Below are 21,441 nucleotides of genomic sequence, written 5' to 3' on the forward strand. Positions count from 1 at the left end.
GTCTCGTGCCGCTTATCACACACAAGTCAGGCATCGCCCAGCAGATAGAATGGCTCCTGCGTGGGGATAATCCCTCGGGGTCCATAGCCGGAGGTGTCAGAAGGTGCGCGGCTAAATGTCCAGTTGTGGACAGACGTACAAAACCATCACAGACATAAAAGGGTTTGTCTGAATTTGAAGGGTTTTCATGATTCTCCATATCAGACTAGTGACAGGCGACCCCCTGCACCCCCCAGATGAGGGGATACACAGAGAATGGGCAGGAAGCAGACAGCGCCGTGCTCAGCATAGTGGCTGCACATGGCATCTACGTACTGATCCATTCTCTCCATCAGGTGCTGAGGGCAGTGGATGTGGATGGTTCCTGGTATTGGACGACTTCTGGTGTTAAATCTTCTCCTCTAAGAGAATTCCAGACCCCGTGTCCGCAGCCTCCGGTAAGACCCGGCAGCCGTCGTCAGACACACATCATAGTTCTGGCATCAGACATGTGCATTTAACCCCTTACCGTCTTATCCTCCCTGAATAACCAGCCGGTTTGGGCGCGCGAGAACGTGATGGATTTTGTGGACAAGGTTGCGGAATAGATGTCGCTGCTCATTAGGATGTCCACTTCTTCCTCCGTCTCCATCTCAGATTCCTGTAAACGAGACAAGGTGATCGTTAGCGGCGAGGGACGGAAACGCCGTCATCCCAGGGACAGCAGGCACCAGGCCGCGAACACACAGGGACAACCCAAGACGCTGCAAAACTACTACCCCCAGCATCCCTGCTCCTATAGCCAGGGCCACATGAGGCAAAGTGAACCTCGGCTTATAGTAAGTATATGGCATCAGTGACATCAGACCCCACTACAAAGTGCACAGGTCACTACTGCTGCATCCGGAGAGAAGTAACCCCCGAAATCAGCCAATTGTGGAGGAACCAAGAGGACTCCATTCACATTAATGACCTAGAGGATTGATACGGATCATATCGACACTGCGAATAAAACCTGCAGTAAATCCGCTGTGTGGCCATTATTGTACCAAGTTAGGAAGTTCTCCTCTTCTCCACAGGAAAGGAGATAACCGGCTGATCTTGAGGTTACGGCTGTCGGGACCCCCATCGACCACGAGAATGGGACCCCAGCAATCTGACCCTCACCAATGAGCTTGTTATGCAGAGTACAAGTGAAGATACAAGATACATTCCAACGCAGTTTTGTATTTCCACAGCCAAAAAAGAATGGCAAAGGATTTACAAACTGCAGCAATAATCAACATCCCGCGCATGCGCTGCAGGTTTTATTTGTGGATACGATCAATCGTCTAGGCTGCGACCTATGACCTTGCGGCTATCGTCCAGCAATGCCTGGGGACGCTGCACTGAACGGCTGCAGGATATCCCTAGTATTACCATAGCGGATCTCATCTGCACCGTGACACTTCTAGCTGTGGAGTCCTCAGGATATCATGGATGAAAGCCGCAGCTCAGCACTATGGAGCATTGGAGGGGTTAATCCATCTCTTCATAACTGGTCGGGGGTCTGACCTTTGCGCCTTCATGATCCTGATTTAATCCCCTTCCCCCTGCGATGAGCTCTACAGGGAACCTCATATCCCCTGTGCAGAGGAGAGAAGCAAATGCTAAATCTGTCCCTTTAATCTCAGACGCCCAATCTGCTGCCGTAGACCCCAGAGGAGCAATCACTGTATAATATGGGGAGACGCTATGAACGCTGCACTGGGGAGAGGGTGCACGGACTGTATAATATGGGGAGACGCTATGAACACTGCACCGGGGAGAGGGTGCACGGACTGTATAATATGGGGAGACGCTATGAACACTGCACCGGGGAGAGGGTGCACGGACTGTATAATATGGGGAGACGCTATGAACGCTGCACCGGGGAGAGGGTGCACGGACTGTATAATATGGGGAGACACTATGAACGCTGCACCGGGGAGAGGGTGCACGGACTGTATAATATGGGGAGACGCTATGAACGCTGCACCGGGGGGAGGGTGCACGGACTGTATAATATGGGGAGACGCTATGAACGCTGCACCGAGGAGAGGGTGCACGGACTGTATAATATGGGAAGACGCTATGAACGCTGCACCGGGGAGAGGGCGCACGGACTGTATAATATGGGGGACGCTATGAACGCTGCACCGGGGAGACGCTATGAACGCTGCACCGGGGAGAGGGTGCACGGACTGTATAATATGGGGAGACACTATGAACACTGCACCGGGGAGAGGGTGCACGGACTGTATAATATGGGGAGACGCTATGAACACTGCACCGGGGAGAGGGTGCACAGACTGTATAATATGGGGAGACGCTATGAACGCTGCACCGAGGAGAGGGTGCACGGACTGTATAATATGGGGGACGCTGTGAACACTGCACCGGGGAGAGGGTGCACGGACTGTATAATATGGGGAGACACTATGAACACTGCACCGGGGAGAGGGTGCACGGACTGTATAATATGGGGAGACGCTATGAACACTGCACCGGGGAGAGGGTGCACGGACTGTATAATATGGGGAGACGCTACGAACGCTGCACCGGGGAACCGGGTGCACGGACTGTATAATATGGGGAGACGCTATGAACGCTGCACCGGGGAGAGGGTGCACGGACTGTATAATATGGGGAGACACTATGAACGCTGCACCGGGGAGAGGGTGCACGGACTGTATAATATGGGGAGACGCTATGAACGCTGCACCGGGGGGAGGGTGCACGGACTGTATAATATGGGGAGACGCTATGAACGCTGCACCGAGGAGAGGGTGCACAGACTGTATAATATGGGGAGACGCTATGAACGCTGCACCGGGGAGAGGGTGCACGGACTGTATAATATGGGAAGACGCTATGAACGCTGCACCGGGGAGAGGGCGCACGGACTGTATAATATGGGGGACGCTATGAACGCTGCACCGGGGAGACGCTATGAACGCTGCACCGGGGAGAGGGTGCACGGACTGTATAATATGGGGAGACACTATGAACACTGCACCGGGGAGAGGGTGCACGGACTGTATAATATGGGGAGACGCTATGAACGCTGCACCGGGGAGAGGGTGCACAGACTGTATAATATGGGGAGACGCTATGAACGCTGCACCGAGGAGAGGGTGCACGGACTGTATAATATGGGGGACGCTGTGAACACTGCACCGGGGAGAGGGTGCACGGACTGTATAATATGGGGAGACGCTATGAACACTGCACCGGGGAGAGGGTGCACGGACTGTATAATATGGGGAGACGCTACGAACGCTGCACCGGGGAACCGGGTGCACGGACTGTATAATATGGGGAGACGCTATGAACGCTGCACCGGGGAACCGGGTGCACGGACTGTATAATAAGGGGAGACGCTATGAACGCTGCACCGGGGAACCGGGTGCACGGACTGTATAATATGGGGAGACGCTATGAACACTGCACCGGGGAGAGGGTGCATGGACTGTATAATATGGGGAGACACTATGAACGCTGCACCGGGGAGAGGGTGCACGGACTGTATAATATGGGGAGACGCTATGAACGCTGCACCGGGGAGAGGGTGCACGGACTGTATAATATGGGGAGACGCTATGAACGCTGCACTGGGGAGAGGGTGCACGGACTGTATAATATGGGGAGACGCTATGAACGCTGCACCGGGGAGAGGGTGCACGGACTGTATAATATGGGGGAGACGCTATGAACGCTGCACCGGGGAGAGGGTGCACGGACTGTATAATATGGGGAGACGCTATGAACGCTGCACCGGGGAGAGGGTGCACGGACTGTATAATATGGGGAGACGCTATGAACGCTGCACCGGGGAACCGGGTGCACGGACTGTATAATATGGGGAGACGCTATGAACGCTGCACCGGGGAACCGGGTGCACAGACTGTATAATATGGGGAGACACTATGAACGCTGCACCGGGGAGAGGGTGCAAGGACTGTATAATATGTGGAGACGCTATGAACACTGCACCGGGGAGAGGGTGCACGGACTGTATAATATGGGGAGACGCTATGAACGCTGCACCGGGGAGAGGGTGCACGGACTGTATAATATGGGGAGACGCTATGACCGCTGCACCGGGGGGAGGGTGCACGGACTGTATAATATGGGGAGACACTATGAACGCTGCACCGGGGGGAGGGTGCACGGACTGTATAATATGGGGAGACGCTATGAACCCTGCACCGGGGGGAGGCTATGAACGCTGCACCGGGGGGAGGGTGCACGGACTGTATAATATGGGGAGACGCTATGAACCCTGCACCGGGGAGAGGGTGCACGGACTGTATAATATGGGGAGACGCTATGAACACTGCACCGGGGAGAGGGTGCAGGGACGATGGCGTCGCAGTCACTCACCTCGTGGTGTATTCTCTGGTAAACCTTCTGCTCGTTATCTAAGACTACGAATGACTCGGAGGGTATAGCGTCTCCATTGAAGATGAAGCTGAGGTCCCCGCGTTGGCACTTCATATCGGTGAAGTCTATGAGAGTAGTGTCGAGCCTGGAAGAGGAGAATGAGCTGTAGTATTGCCCACGTGCCACGTATCTACATAACAGCTGCCCTGCCCTGGGTACAGAGCAGTTACCGCAGAACCTGATGAACTACTACATCAAGGTAACCGGAGGAGACAAAGAGGTGGTGCAGGAACCAAAGACCAAGGCCGGGATCCTTGAGTGGTGGAATGTGTTATGCCTCAGCTTCATAGAAGAGATCAACACAATCACATCCCACAAACAGTGGTGGCGCTTATTTTGGTAGAAAACACCCACGGTTTCCAATCCTGAGCCGCCAGATTGGCTGAGATCACTAGAACATTGGTCTCACTGCACAAGACTGAAAACACAAGCAGATGCACGGAAAATGCCTCCATAATTAGACGATGCTACAGGAAGGAGAAGGGGCACAGTGACCCAGAACATCCTGTGGAGGAATCGATCATTACACCGCAGACAATACCTGAGGGGTCCGGGTAGCGGAGATGACACCCACCTGATATTAATACCTTGTTTATAGATCTTGCATGCATCAGAAGGCAGGATACGGGACAGTAAAGGCACTGGACAGGAGAGAAACACAACACAAGTCAGCAGACCGCGGCATAGAAGGGGTTACACCAGGCAGGCGGCTATCAGGCATTGGGTGTTTGGTTGCTGATCTCAGGACAACGCTGGGCACAGATGGGCACATACACTCTGGAAAGTTGCCTCCCAGGACACACTGCAGCCACTTCAGCTGATTTGGGTCGAGGTGGAGACGAGATTTTTCAGGACTGTACATAAGTTTTCTGCAAATTGCAGCCGCCAAGTATTGTGATTACTATCCCCTATAAGCGAGGGGCACGCCAAGGCCTGGAGGGGCACGCCAAGGCCTGGAGGGGCACGCCAAGGCCTGGAGGGGCACGCCAAGGCCTGGAGGGGCACGGCCGGCAGCAGTAATGGCAGGACCTGGCAGAGAACCCACGCCATGCAGCCCGGGACATCAAAAGGCCGGAGCCTCCTGATGTATCTGGAGGTGTAAGGACCTTGTGGCTGGCAGACCGGGGTCTCCGTTTGTTGAAGGGATCCTATAAGGAGGTAAGTGACTACTTACCCCAACTTTGAAAATCCCAGTGAAGCTCCAGGTAGAAGTCCCCCAGCTGCAAGTACAGAGAGGAGAAGCTGCCATCAGTACAGATGTATCGGATCTCTATGGAACACCTATCGGATCTCTATGGAACACCTATCGGATCTCTATGGAACACCTATCGGATCTCTATGGAACACCTATCGGATCTCTATGGAACACCTATCGGATCTCTATGGAACACCTATCGGATCTCTATGGAACACCTATCGGATCTCTATGGAACACCTATCGGATCTCTATGGAACACCTATCGGATCTCTATGGAACACCTATCGGATCTCTATGGAACACCTATCGGATCTCTATGGAACACCTATCGGATCTCTATGGAACACCTATCGGATCTCTATGGAACACCTATCGGATCTCTATGGAACACCTATCGGATCTCTATGGAACACCTATCGGATCTCTATGGAACACCTATCGGATCTCTATGGAACACCTATCGGATCTCTATGGAACACCTATCGGATCTCTATGGAACACCTATCGGATCTCTATGGAACACCTATCGGATCTCTATGGAACACCTATCGGATCTCTATGGAACACCTATCGGATCTCTATGGAACACCTATCGGATCTCTATGGAACACCTATCGGATCTCTATGGAACACCTATCGGATCTCTATGGAACACCTATCGGATCTCTATGGAACACCTATCGGATCTCTATGGAACACCTATCGGATCTCTATGGAACACCTATCGGATCTCTATGGAACACCTATCGGATCTCTATGGAACACCTATCGGATCTCTATGGAAAACCTATCGGATCTCTATGGAACACCTATCGGATCTCTATGGAACACCTATCGGATCTCTATGGAAAACCTATCGGATCTCTATGGAAAACCTATCGGATCTCTATGGAACACCTATCGGATCTCTATGGAACACCTATCGGATCTCTATGGAACACCTATCGGATCTCTATGGAACACCTATCGGATCTCTATGGAACACCTATCGGATCTCTATGGAACACCTATCGGATCTCTATGGAACACCTATCGGATCTCTATGGAACACCTATCGGATCTCTATGGAACACCTATCGGATCTCTATGGAACACCTATCGGATCTCTATGGAACACCTATCGGATCTCTATGGAACACCTATCGGATCTCTATGGAACACCTATCGGATCTCTATGGAACACCTATCGGATCTCTATGGAACACCTATCGGATCTCTATGGAACACCTATCGGATCTCTATGGAACACCTATCGGATCTCTATGGAACACCTATCGGATCTCTATATAACACCTATCGGATCTCTATATAACACCTATCGGATCTCTATATAACACCTATCGGATCTCTATATAACACCCATCGGATCTCTATATAACACCTATCGGATCTCTATATAACACCTATCGGATGTGTTACCTCTTTGAGGGCGTTCAGCAGGCGAGGTCTCTTCTCCTCCACACTTTCCCGGGATTGCTGCTTCAGCTTTCTCAGTAACGCGGTGACTGGAATAGAGACACATGGACGGAGACGTCGCATTAGATGGGATTTTACAGAAATGAATGCAGAGGTTTTACTGCAGCCGCTCGTCTTTTCGTGGGAGAGGGGGAAAGTTATTGTCCGGAAACTGGGCCGCGCAGTGACAGAACCCCCCCACATCATCATCCTCCTGCTCCAGATAACCCATCTCAGCCTCTCACCATGCATGGAGCCAAACAGCGCTGTGCAAACATAGAGGCCGCCCCAGGTAACTGCAGCCATCACCTGAACCAGAGCGGCTCCATCCCTATGGACAGCGCTTTCTGATCCGGATTTACATGTAAATCTAACCTCTCCGATGCAAAGGACATCAATATAAAGGGAGGTGTTAAAGGGGTGGCATCCACTTAGCAAGTTACCTCCTATCCAAAAGTTATAGGACTGCTGTTACCCCCACTGATCACAAAAACAAGACCCCAGCAAACCGCAAAACAAGGGTCCTGTCCTTCTCCATTCAATTCTATAGAGTATTGGAAACTGCTGTGGATGGGGGGATAACATGTAACCTTTGTGCAACCCCTTTAATTTCTGCCCTTGTGTTTCATATCCTCCCGGGCGCAGTCTTTGTAGAAGCCATTGCCCTGCCCCGGGCACAGTCAGTGTAGAAGCCATTGCCCTGACCTGCCCCGGGCACAGTCAGTGTAGAAGCGATTGTCCTGACCTGCCCCGGGCACAGTCAGTGTAGAAGCGATTGTCCTGACCTGCCCCGGGCACAGTCAGTGTAGAAGCGATTGTCCTGACCTGCCCCGGGCACAGTCAGTGTAGAAGCGATTGTCCTGACCTGCCCAGGGCACAGTCAGTGTAGAAGCGATTGTCCTGACCTGCCCAGGGCACAGTCAGTGTAGAAGCGATTGTCCTGACCTGCCCCGGGCACAGTCAGTGTAGAAGCGATTGTCCTGACCTGCCCAGGGCAAAGTTAGTGTAGAAGCGATTGTCCTGACCTGCCCAGGGCACAGTCAGTGTAGAAGCGATTGTCCTGACGTGCCCCGGGCGGTTGAGGCCTGACACGAGTTGTCAGTATTTCACGCTCAGCATTTACACATCAGGCGGGATCTGAGCGCTGCGCTCGTCTCCAGAGCTTACTGTCAGGCAAGGACACAACATAAGGGAAGCCGCTTACTCATCTGTCTGTCTCCATAGCTGATGGCCTCCGCCAGCGGGCTCCAGCCCTGCGCGTTCTTCACCTTCACCGGGGCGTTATGTGCCAGCAGGAGATGGGCGCACTCTGCAAGAAGTACAACGGTTACACAACTGCACACTCACTACGGAAATCATCACAAAAGAGCGACGAATCGAAACATCTACATGATCCTACAGGATAGCGCCGCCCTATGGGGTCATCTACATGATCCTACAGGATAGCGTCGCCCTATGGGGTCATCTACATGATCCTACAGGATAGCGCCGCCCTATGGGGTCATCTACATGATCCTACAGGATAGCGCCGCCCTATGGGCTCATCTACATGATCCTACAGGATAGCGGCGCCCTATGGGGTCATCTACACGATCCTACAGGATAGCGGCGCCCTATGGGCTCATCTACATGATCCTACAGGATAGCGGCGCCCTATGGGGTCATCTACATGATCCTACAGGATAGCGCCGCCCTATGGGGTCATCTACATGATCCTACAGGATAGCGTCGCCCTATGGGGTCATCTACATGATCCTACAGGATAGCGTCGCCCTATGGGGTCATCTACATGATCCTACAGGACAGCGTCGCCCTATGGGGTCATCTACATGATCCTACAGGACAGCATCGCCCTATGGGGTCATCTACATGATCCTACAGGATAGCATCGCCCTATGGGGTCATCTACATGATCCTACAGGATAGCGCCGCCCTATGGGGTCATCTACATGATCCTACAGTATAAAGCCGCCCTATGGGGTCATCTACATGATCCTACAGGATAGCGCCGCCCTATGGCATCATCTACATGATCCTACAGGATAGCGCCGCCCTATGGGGTCATCTACATGATCCTACAGGATAGCGCCGCCCTATGGCATCATCTACATGATCCTACAGGATAGCGCCGCCCTATGGGGTCATCTACATGATCCTACAGGATAGCGCCGCCCTATGGGGTCATCTACATGATCCTACAGGATAGCGCCGCCCTATGGGGTCATCTACATGATCCTACAGGATAGCGCCGCCCTATGGGGTCATCTACATGATCCTACAGGATAGCGCCGCCCTATGGGGTCATCTACATGATCCTACAGGATAGCGTCGGCCTATGGGGTCATCTACATGATCCTACAGGATAGCGCCGCCCTATGGGGTCATCTACATGATCCTACAGGATAGCGTCGCCCTATGGGGTCATCTACATGATCCTACAGGATAGCGCCGCCCTATGGGGTCATCTACATGATAGCGCCGCCCTATGGGGTCATCTACATGATCCTACAGGATAGCGCCGCCCTATGGGGTCATCTACATGATCCTACAGGATAGCGTCGCCCTATGGCATCGTCTACATGATCCTACAGGATAGCGCCGCCCTATGGGGTCATCTACATGATCCTACAGGATAGCGCCGCCCTATGGGGTCATCTACATGATCCTACAGGATAGCGCCGCCCTATGGGGTCATCTACATGATCCTACAGGATAGCGCCGCCCTATGGGGTCATCTACATGATCCTAAAGGATAGTGCCGCCCTATGGGCTCATCTACATGATCCTACAGGATAGCGTCGGCCTATGAGGTCATCTACATGATCCTACAGGATAGCGTCGGCCTATGAGGTCATCTACATGATCCTACAGGATAGCGTCGGCCTATGAGGTCATCTACATGATCCTACAGAATAGCGCCGCCCTATGGCGTCATCTACATGATCCTACAGGATAGCGGCGCCCTATGGGGTCATCTACATGATCCTACAGGATAGCGCCGCCCTATGGGGCCACCTACATGATCCTACAGGATAGCGCCGCCCTATGGCGTCATCTACATGATCCTACAGGATAGCGCCGCCCTATGGGGTCATCTACATGATCCTACAGGATAGCGCCGCCCTATGGGGTCATCTACATGATCCTACAGGATAGCGCCGCCCTATGGGGTCATCTACATGATCCTACAGGATAGCGCCGCCCTATGGGGTCATCTACATGATCCTACAGGATAGCGCCGCCCTATGGGGTCATCTACATGATCCTACAGGATAGCGTCACCCTATGGGGTCATCTAAATGATCCTACAGGATAGCGCCGCCCTATGGGGTCATCTACATGATCCTACAGGATAGCGCCGCCCTATGGGGTCATCTACATGATCCTACAGGATAGCGCCGCCCTATGGGGTCATCTACATGATCCTACAGGATAGCGCCGCCCTATGGGGTCATCTACATGATCCTACAGGATAGCGCCGCCCTATGGGGTCATCTACATGATCCTACAGGATAGCGCCGCCCTATGGGGTCATCTACATGATCCTACAGGATAGCGCCACCCTATGGGGTCATCTAAATGATCCTACAGGATAGCGCCGCCCTATGGGGTCATCTACATGATCCTACAGGATAGCGCCGCCCTATGGGGTCATCTACATGATCCTACAGGATAGCGCCGCCCTATGGGGTCATCTACATGATCCTACAGGATAGCGCCGCCCTATGGGGTCATCTACATGATCCTACACAGGATAGCGCCGCCCTATGGGGTCATCTACATGATCCTACAGGATAGCGCCGCCCTATGGGGTCTTCTACATGATCCTACAGGATAGCGCCGCCCTATGGGGTCATCTACATGATCCTACAGGATAGCGCCGCCCTATGGGGTCATCTACATGATCCTACAGGATAGCGCCGCCCTATGGGGTCATCTACATGATCCTACAGGATAGCGCCACCCTATGGGGTCATCCAAATGATCCTACAGGATAGAGCCGCCCTATGGGGTCATCTACATGATCCTACAAGATAGCGGCGCCCTATGGGGTCATCTAAATGATCCTACAGGATAGAGCCGCCCTATGGGGTCATCTACATGATACTACAGGATAGCGCCGCCCTATGGGGTCATCTAAATGATCCTACAGGATAGCATCGCCCTATGGGGTCATCTACATGATACTACAGGATAGCGCCGCCCTATGGGGTCATCTAAATGATCCTACAGGATAGCGGCGCCCTATGGGGTCATCTACATGATCCTACAGGATAGCGCCGCCCTATGGGGTCATCTAAATGATCCTACAGGATAGCGGCGCCCTATGGGGTCATCTACATGATCCTACAGGATAGCGCCGCCCTATGGGGTCATCTACATGATCCTACAGGATAGCGCCGCCCTATGGGGTCATCTACATGATCCTACAGGATAGCGCCGCCCTATGGGGTCATCTACATGATCCTACAGGATAGCGCCGCCCTATGGGGTCATCTACATGATCCTACAACCTGAGAAACAGTATCGCCCTATGGTGAAGCCTACAAGACCCGACAATGTGTGGGAAATAGTGCCGCCATATGGTGCCCCCTCCATGACCCTAGAAGGTGAGTGGCACGGCGCCGCCCTATGGGGCAATTACATTATAAACATTAACATTCGGCGGATCATCTCATGCACATCTAAGATCACAAGGAGGTCACTGCCCCCAGAAGTTATCATGTCATCCATTTAGTGTCCATACAGACGGGGGGTAAAGTCCGCACTCAACGAAGAGGAACCAGTGCAACGCTCTGCAGCCCCCGCTGGGTCAGCACATCCCCCACCGCACACAGGTCACCGGATGGGGTCACGCTCCGACCACCTGCCGTGACCTCGTGTGCCCTGATTATTACTGACCAATCTCAGCGCTTACATCTGGGGCCGCAGCGCGCAGACAAAATATTCAGTGACGCTTCCCATTGTACGGAGGCCAAAAATATATGACAGGAGCAGTAATATCTTACCGGGACCTCACGAAATCAACAAAACATGTGGGAGATTTCTAACATGTGGATCGGGCCTGTGACTGGAGGACCCCTTTAATAGTGACCAGTGGACCCCTTTACTAGTGACTGCAGCGCCCCCCTGCCCCGGAGGCACTTACCTTTATGACCCAACATGACAGCGAGGTGCAGCGGGGTGTTACCTGCAGGAATAGAACAGACACATCAGTTACGTGCAGTCACCATAGAGGGTTAAAGGGACGTCACAACATAAAGCAGGGGGTGTCACATGACCAGGCAGACGTCACCCCCCAACTGGCGTCATCCACAAATATTTTATTAAAGGAGAAGTCTTGTAACTGAAGACACTGCTACCATGAGCACAGCGCCGCTCAGTGTTCAGTGGCTGACCCTGGTATTGCAGCTGAAGGGAAAGGGTCACACAGGGGACAGGACATCAGGGGTCCGGTGAGAGGAGGTGGCTGTAGCTTCCAGTAGCTGATGGAGGTGGCACCGGACTGCGGACCCTCATGGGATATAACAGGAACCGTCTGTTTACCCAGATGATCCCTTTAATATCAGAGGTTTTTGCCCTACAGCCATCATGTACACGGGGTCTAATCTCATTATCACTTTCAAGATCTCTGTTTGCAGTCAGTGACTATCGTGTAACTACAACTCCCAGCAAACCCACGTTGAGCCTCAGGAGGTCTAGACATGTTGGGTGTTGTAGTATCACAACTCGGGGAATGGAGAGCGCGGCCATAACGATAAAACCTCCTGCTGGATGTCAGTAACGTAGGGAAACAGAAGGCGACGTGTCAGCGGCAGATTAATGGGTCGCCGATCATACGGAAATGGGAGAATCTTCTAGAAGGAAGGATGAAAGCGATGGAGGGCGACAGATCTGGGCCAGAGAACACGTAACTCGCTGCGATAAAACTGTAAGCAGCTCTTTATATGAATATTTCAGGTGCAGACGTAATAACCGGGGACGCGCAGGACGCCGGGGGGAGGGGCTTCTCATGGGACCACGAAATCCAAATACAAGACGAGAGGCCCTAGCGCGGGGTCAGATCATAAACTGTGTGGGTGCAGGAGCTGGACACCCCCAAAACCTGACACCCCAGGGCTCTGCACGTGCCCCCTCCACCACAGCTAATCCATTGCGATATAATCCGGTGGATTCCCCGGATACCGGTCGCTACAGACATCAACGGGCGCGACACAATCTATGCGACCGCCGGATAAAATTAGGGAGATAACTCAATGAGAAGGTGAGACAAGGCGAGACCGCGGCCGGAGAGCGAATGTTTGAATGGACAGAAGGTTCGGATATAGAGACGTGATCCAGAAATACCGCGGCACCCGGCGCCCTCCGCCAGCACCCTGCAGTCACCCAGAGGAGCCGCAAGGGGCTCAAATCTACAAGTGTGAACAAGCCCTTAAAGCCATGACCCCAGGGGCAGAGGTCAATAGGTCAGGGATAATTTTAGGTTTCTTTTTCCGGTAACAAAGCAGCAGCTGATACAGTTCTATAGACAATCACCATGGAACCTCCGTCCTGCAGATATCGGCCACCTAGGAGGAGGCGCAGCGCCAGGTGCAGAGGGTTCTCTCTGTAGCAGCTGTGATTCTCCGCGCCTCGTGTAAGGATCGGGTCACGTAACTGGGCGGATGCACATTTCTGCCGCTTTCCAGTTCATAATCGTCACATTCACAGATATCGCACAATCCATCACATCTACGAGCTGGTTGGAGGCTTCTGTGAGGTGCCAGGGACCCCCGGGGCTTATTCACATGCCCCCCGGGGTCTCCTCCAGGACAAGCTCCACATTCCCATGGGGAGAGTCAACAAGATTTTATTTCCGGAAAACTCTTTACAAGGTTCCTACTGTTCTGCGTCTCCATAGTGACAGACAACAAACCCTGAATAGTCACATCCTCTGACCCGGTGCTGACCCGCTGGTCCAAAGCGATGATAGAGGGGTCACTGAGCACTGAGAAAGGTCAGATGTGAGGTCACCGGTGCCACCAGGTCACAGCCACCCCCCCCGTGTAACCTCACACATGCTGCAGATGTCCCCCCCCCCGTGTAACCTCACACATGCTGCAGATGTCCCCCCCCCGTGTAACCTCACACATGCTGCAGATGTCCCCCCCGTGTAACCTCACACATGCTGCAGATGTCCCCCCCCCGTGTAACCTCACACATGCTGCAGATGTCCCCCCCCGTGTAACCTCACACATGCTGCAGATGTCCCCCCCGTGTAACCTCACACATGCTGCAGGTGTCCCCCCCCGTGTAACCTCACACATGCTGCAGATGTCCTCCCCCCCCGTGTAACCTCACACATGCTGCAGATGTCCTCCCCCCCCGTGTAACCTCACACATGCTGCAGATGTCCCCCCCGTGTAACCTCACACATGCTGCAGATGTCCCCCCCCCCGTGTAACCTCACACATGCTGCAGATGTCCCCCCCCGTGTAACCTCACACATGCTGCAGATGTCCCCCCCCGTGTAACCTCACACATGCTGCAGATGTCCCCCCCGTGTAACCTCACACATGCTGCAGGTGTCCCCCCCCGTGTAACCTCACACATGCTGCAGATGTCCTCCCCCCCCGTGTAACCTCACACATGCTGCAGATGTCCCCCCCCCGTGTAACCTCACACATGCTGCAGATGTCCTCCCCCCCCGTGTAACCTCACACATGCTGCAGATGTCCTCCCCCCCCGTGTAACCTCACACATGCTGCAGATGTCCCCCCCCCGTGTAACCTCACACATGCTGCAGATGTCCCCCCCCCCGTGTAACCTCACACATGCTGCAGATGTCCCCCCCCGTGTAACCTCACACATGCTGCAGATGTCCCCCCCCGTGTAACCTCACACATGCTGCAGATGTCCCCCCCGTGTAACCTCACACATGCTGCAGATGTCCCCCCCCGTGTAACCTCACACATGCTGCAGATGTCCCCCCCCCCGTGTAACCTCACACATGCTGCAGATGTCCCCCCCCCCCGTGTAACCTCACACATGCTGCAGATGTCCCCCCCCGTGTAACCTCACACATGCTGCAGATGTCCCCCCCCCGTGTAACCTCACACATGCTGCAGATGTCCCCCCCCCGTGTAACCTCACACATGCTGCAGATGTCCCCCCCCGTGTAACCTCACACATGCTGCAGATGTCCCCCCCCGTGTAACCTCACACATGCTGCAGATGTCCCCCCGTGTAACCTCACACATGCTGCAGATGTCCCCCCCCCCCCGTGTAACCTCACACATGCTGCAGATGTCCCCCCCCCGTGTAACCTCACACATGCTGCAGATGTCTCCCCCCCCCCCGTGTAACCTCACACATGCTGCAGATGTCCCCCCCGTGTAACCTCACACATGCTGCAGATGTCCCCCCCCGTGTAACCTCACACATGCTGCAGATGTCCCCCCCCCCCCCCGTGTAACCTCACACATGCTGCAGATGTCCCCCCCCCAGTAACCTCACACGTGCTGCAGATGTCGCCCCCCCGTGTAACCTCACACATGCTGCAGATGTCCCCCCCCCGTGTAACCTCACACATGCTGCAGATGTCCTCCCCCCCGTGTAACCTCACACATGCTGCAGATGTCCTCCCCCCCGTGTAACCTCACACATGCTGCAGATGTCCCCCCCCCCCGTGTAACCTCACACATGCTGCAGATGTCCCCCCCCCGTGTAACCTCACACATGCTGCAGATGTCCCCCCCCCCCGTGTAACCTCACACATGCTGCAGATGTCCCCCCCCGTGTAACCTCACACATGCTGCAGATGTCCCCCCCCGTGTAACCTCACACATGCTGCAGATGTCCCCCCCCGTGTAACCTCACACATGCTGCAGATGTCCCCCCCCGTGTAACCTCACACATGCTGCAGATGTCCCCCCCCCGTGTAACCTCACACATGCTGCAGATGTCCCCCCCCCAGTAACCTCACACGTGCTGCAGATGTCGCCCCCCCGTGTAACCTCACACATGCTGCAGATGTCCCCCCCCCCCGTGTAACCTCACACATGCTGCAGATGTCCCCCCCCCCAGTGTAACCTCACACATGCTGCAGATGTCCCCCCCCCCCGTGTAACCTCACACATGCTGCAGATGTCCCCCCCCCCCGTGTAACCTCACACATGCTGCAGATGTCCCCCCCCCGTGTAACCTCACACATGCTGCAGATGTCCCCCCCCCAGTAACCTCACACGTGCTGCAGATGTCGCCCCCCGTGTAACCTCACACATGCTGCAGATGTCCCCCCCCCCGTGTAACCTCACACATGCTGCAGATGTCCCCCCCCGTGTAACCTCACACATGCTGCAGATGTCCCCCCCCGTGTAACCTCACACATGCTGCAGATGTCCCCCCCCCAGTAACCTCACACGTGCTGCAGATGTCGCCCCCCCGTGTAACCTCACACATGCTGCAGATGTCCCCCCCCCCCGTGTAACCTCACACATGCTGCAGATGTCCCCCCCCGTGTAACCTCACACATGCTGCAGATGTCCCCCCCCCGTGTAACCTCACACGTGCTGCAGATGTCGCCCCCCCGTGTAACCTCACACATGCTGCAGATGTCGCCCCCCCCCCGTGTAACCTCACACATGCTGCAGATGTCCCCCCCCCGTGTAACCTCACACATGCTGCAGATGTCCCCCCCCCGTGTAACCTCACACATGCTGCAGATGTCGCCCCCCCAGGCTGGGGCGCGGTGTCCTTGTGGCACATTACATAGTAACCTCCTGGTACGGGCAGCGCCGCTCACTATCCGCTCCCCCGTAAGCACATCTATAGACCTCACAATGCCCCATCCCTCAGGATCTACCTACACAACCAAAACCAGGAGGCGAGGGCAGGGCACAGCAGCGCGAGGGCAGGGCACAGCCCCAGTGCACTCCAATCCTGGAATATAAATCCACATATCACAGTCCTGCTGCTACTAACAACATCCACAGTGGTCTGACTACACATCTCTCCTGGTGGCTTCACACATCCCAGACACAGCCCCTCCCATCCCGACTACCTGCAACCAAAACTGCCCCCCCCCCCAGCATGAGGTCATGTGACCTGCATCACTTCCTATAACACCCTGTACAGCGAGAGGTCAGGGGTCACTTTGTGTACACTGCGCTGCCGCACATTGTCATTATTGATCTCTCTGGCAGGTGCCGTGTACAGCAGTGACATCTACAACAACCCCCATCATCCCCAACACATTGGAAGCCTGAATAGCACAGTGGGAGCAGCGCTGCTTCATATAGTGATGGAGACGACGCTGATACCTGTGGCTGCGGGAAAAGAAACCAGCAGCAGTGACTCAGAGGAAGCAGCCGGTCACATGACCCGTGTGACCACAGGATGACTACTCCCATCAGCCTCTGTGTGATCACATGTACAGGGGAAGCCTAACAAATCCCACATCATTCTGATACCTACACAGGTCACCACCCTGACCCCACACTACCTGCCACCCTAACTGCCCCACCCATCTACCCCAGAGCAACCGACCCCCACCCCGGTGCCTGCCACCCTCACCCCACACTACCTGCCACCCCAACTGCCCCATCCATCTACCCCAGAGCAACCGACCCCCCACCCCAGTGCCTGCCACCCTCACCCCACACTACCTGCCACCCCAACTGCCCCATCCATCTACCCCAGAGCAACCGACCCCCACCCCGGTGCCTGCCACCCTGACCCCACACTACCTGCCACCCCAACTGCCCCATCCATCTACCCCAGAGCAACCGACCCCCCACCCCACCACGGTGCCTGCCACCCTCACCCCACACTACCTGCCACCCTAACTGCCCCACCCATCTACCCCAGAGCAACCGACCCCCACCCCACCGCCTGCCATGCCAAATGCCCCCGCTCAGTAGCTACCACCCTGACTCCACACTACCTGCCACCCCAACTGCCCCATCCATCTACCCCAGAGCAACCGACCCCCCACCCCACCCCGGTGCCTGCCACCCTCACCCCACACTACCTGCCACCCCAACTGCCCCACCCATCTACCCCAGAGCAACCGACCCCCCACCCCACCCCGGTGCCTGCCACGCCAAATGCCCCCGCTCAGTACCTACCACCCTGACCAAACTCACTTATCCCACTAGTCCCTCTCCCCCTGATGCCTGTCACCCCATGTGACCCACTCCCCAACCAGCCCATTCCCTCCCGCACCTGCTACAGACCCAAAACATTCCAGTGATGGCGAACCTGTGGCACTGGTGCCAGAGGCGGCACTCGGAGTCCTCTGTGTGGGCACCCAGGCCATCACCCCAGAATGAAGTGCACCAGACAGGACTCACAGAACCTTCCTACAATGATAGGGGAATATTCCCTCCTCCTTTCAGCTGTGTCGGTGTCTATAGGAGGCTGAACGACGGAAAGTTGTCAAAGAACGAGGAGGAATAAATGACTGCTCAGACTCCTGCGCTGGCACTGTGCTATAAATAAGTGGCTTCTGGTTAAAGATCGGGCACTCAGGCTCTAAAAGGTTAAACATCACTGCCCTATTCCATCCCGACCCCCCATCTACCCCTCACCACAACAACTCCTCTTGTATCTGCCACCCCACACTGTACCACCAGGACCACCTATCCCCTCCGGCCGATTATCCAAACCCCCTGGTGCCAGCCCACCCACCTCCAGCACCTGAATGCCACCGACAGTTACCCGGGGCAGGTAAGAGGTTCTCTGGCCAATCACCCTGCCCCTCCGCCGGGCAGTCACACCGGGGCCCGCCCCCCTCCGCCGGGCAGTCACACCGGGGCCCGCCCCCCTCCGCCGGGCAGTCACACCGGGGCCCGCCCCCCTCCGCCGGCCAGTCACACCGGGGCCCGCCCCCCTCCGCCGGCCAGTCACACCGGGGCCCGCCCCCCTCCGCCGGCCAGTCACACCGGGGCCCGCCCCCCTCCGCCGGCCAGTCACACCGGGGCCCGCCCCCCTCCGCCGGGCAGTCACACCAGGGCCCGCCCCCCTCCGCCGGGCAGTCACACCAGGGCCCGCCCCCCTCCGCCGGGCAGTCACACCAGGGCCCGCCCCCCTCCGCCGGGCAGTCACACCAGGGCCCGCCCCCCTCCGCCGGGCAGTCACACCAGGGCCCGCCCCCCTCCGCCGGGCAGTCACACCAGGGCCCGCCCCCCTCCGCCGGGCAGTCACACCAGGGCCCCCCCCCTCCCGCCGGGCAGTCACACCAGGGCCCGCCCCCTCCCGCCGGGCAGTCACACCAGGGCCCGCCCCCTCCGCCGGTAAGAGGTTCCGCAGCGGCTGTGCTCACCATGGCTGTCCTTTTGGCCGATGCTGTGGCTGCGGATGAGGGAGGACAGGCGGCGGATGTCGCCCTTGTACACGCACTCGTGCACGGGGTGTCCCGGCTCCGGGCTGGAGGGCGCGCGGCTCAGCCGGTGGTTGCTGAAGCTCTTGCGGTTCTTGCGGGTGAAGGTCCCGGCCGCCGCCGCCTCCTCCTCGGGCTCCAGCAGCTCCTCATCCTTGCACGGCTTGTGGTCCCGCCGCAGGGAGCGGATCTTTTCCCCGGTCATTGGAAGAGCGAGGGCGGGGAGAGACGAGGGAGAAGAAGCCGGGACATGCGGCTCACACCCGGGACACCGCGGCCACCAGCGCCTCCTCCTCTCCTCAGCGCAGCCGCTCACCCCCCGCCGCCATCTTACGGCGCCGCTATCGCGAGATCTGGGGGCGGGACAAAGAGCACTGACGTCACGACTGAAGGGTGCGCCTGCGCAGTCAGCCCCCTCGGAGAGCCGGAGCGGGCGTGCGCACGCAAGTGACGTCATGCGGGCACGCGCAGTTTGCTCTGTTTGCCACCCGTGAGTGGGCGGGCGCAATCTAGTGACGTAATGGGCAGCAGTCACTCTGGTTTGCTGACGCTATGCGGCGAGGGCCGTTATCACGGTAGTGGTCGCCATCGCTGGCGTCTGCAGGGTGGAGTATATATGCACTGGGAAGGCGGAAATGGCCCGCGCGCCGTAGCAGCCAATCAGAATCCAGCTTTTAGGATGTTTGAAGGGCGATTCTGAATGGTAGCGGCGATCTGATTGGCTGTTGAGCTCTAAAAACGTTTTAATGTGGAGAAAATGAGAAATTAGCAATTTCCTCCAAAGATTCCCAAAAATAATAATAATCCTGAATAACTTGTCTCCAGACAGCGCAGCTAGTTTTACCTGAAGGTAAAAATTTATAGGGGTATAAAAAAAAATCCTGATTATTTATTTTTTATTTGTAAACCTTAACTTTAAACCATCACAGGAGGGATATTTTTTAAAGAGGAGCTGTCACCCAGAAAGTAAGGCCGCGGTCACACGTACCGCTAGGCGTACGTCATAACACGACGCTAGCGCACAGGGGGAGGTCCTCGGCCCGATTGTTAAGCCGATCGCATGCGTTTCTCTGGAAACGTATGTGCGTTCGGGCCGAGGACCTCCCCCCTGTGCGCTAGAGTCACGTAAACGGCAATGTAATTAGGCAAATAACCTCTCATCAGCTGTTGTATATGCGTTTCAAACGCAATGAAAACGCGACCAAAACGCAACGTGTGAACGCGCCCTGGAGCTCAGATAATGCTAACAAACACTATGGCGGAGTACATGAAAATGCTGGACCGCTTAGAGGGGGCGGTCCGAGGTGCTGTCTCTTCCCCGGACCGCCCTGCTCCCTCTATAGTCTGGCGGTGATTGCCGCACATCATGCAGCAGTCACGCCCCCCTCATGAATACATCGTAAACAGAACGAAAAAACAACAAGAGAGGACGGCGCCTCGTGTAATACTGTTGGGATCAATGGTTGGTGAGAGAAGAGAGCACTGCTCACCTGAAAGCACCTGGTTACAGTGCAGTTTGTAGCCCACCCTGGGGAAGGGTTCCGGATCGTATGGCTAGTTGAAGCCAATAGCAGGAGTAGATGGATGGTTTGTGCTAAGCAGCTCCCATAGCTCCAAAATACCCAGACCTCGAATAGAGGCCGGTGTAGACAGTGGAGTAAAAAACGGGAAAAAAAAACAGGAGAAAGAAGCTATCGTGGGGCGCTAATAGGCCACATCGTATCTACAATAGTGATAAATAGCAGGAAATAATCTGTATTGAAAATCTTTTATTATGATATAAAACAACAAACAGTGATAAAAATAAAAGTCTAGACCAGTGATAGCAAAACTTTTAGACACCGAGTGTCCAAACTACAACCAAAACCTACATATTTTTTGCAAAGTGCCAATGCCACAATTCGAGCAGTAGCTTATTACTCCCTGCTCTTACACAGGATTAAGTTGTATAGGCCCCTGGGGACACCAATACAGTAGAAAGAAG

At 55.4% G+C, this 21,441-nt stretch overlaps 1 protein-coding gene across 1 annotated transcript in view; it reads right to left on the reverse strand.

The window, feature by feature from the left end:
* ANKRD13C (ankyrin repeat domain 13C) overlaps window positions 1–19,834 on the reverse strand; it is a 33,288-nt gene extending 13,454 nt beyond the window's left edge. Inside the window, exons 1-8 of the mRNA XM_072127857.1 lie at window positions 19,401–19,834; window positions 12,246–12,287; window positions 8,301–8,405; window positions 7,061–7,146; window positions 5,618–5,663; window positions 5,018–5,084; window positions 4,384–4,528; window positions 509–640 (exon numbers count right to left, since the gene is read on the reverse strand). Of these exons, the coding sequence (XP_071983958.1) occupies window positions 509–640; window positions 4,384–4,528; window positions 5,018–5,084; window positions 5,618–5,663; window positions 7,061–7,146; window positions 8,301–8,405; window positions 12,246–12,287; window positions 19,401–19,662 (885 nt within the window). The 5' untranslated portion in view covers window positions 19,663–19,834. The remainder of the gene's footprint in view (window positions 1–508; window positions 641–4,383; window positions 4,529–5,017; window positions 5,085–5,617; window positions 5,664–7,060; window positions 7,147–8,300; window positions 8,406–12,245; window positions 12,288–19,400) is intronic.
* Between the last annotated feature and the right edge of the window lie 1,607 nt (window positions 19,835–21,441).

The sequence above is a fragment of the Engystomops pustulosus genome, chromosome 10 (genome assembly GCF_040894005.1).
Source record: "Engystomops pustulosus chromosome 10, aEngPut4.maternal, whole genome shotgun sequence".
Classification (NCBI taxonomy): Eukaryota; Metazoa; Chordata; class Amphibia; order Anura; family Leptodactylidae; genus Engystomops; species Engystomops pustulosus.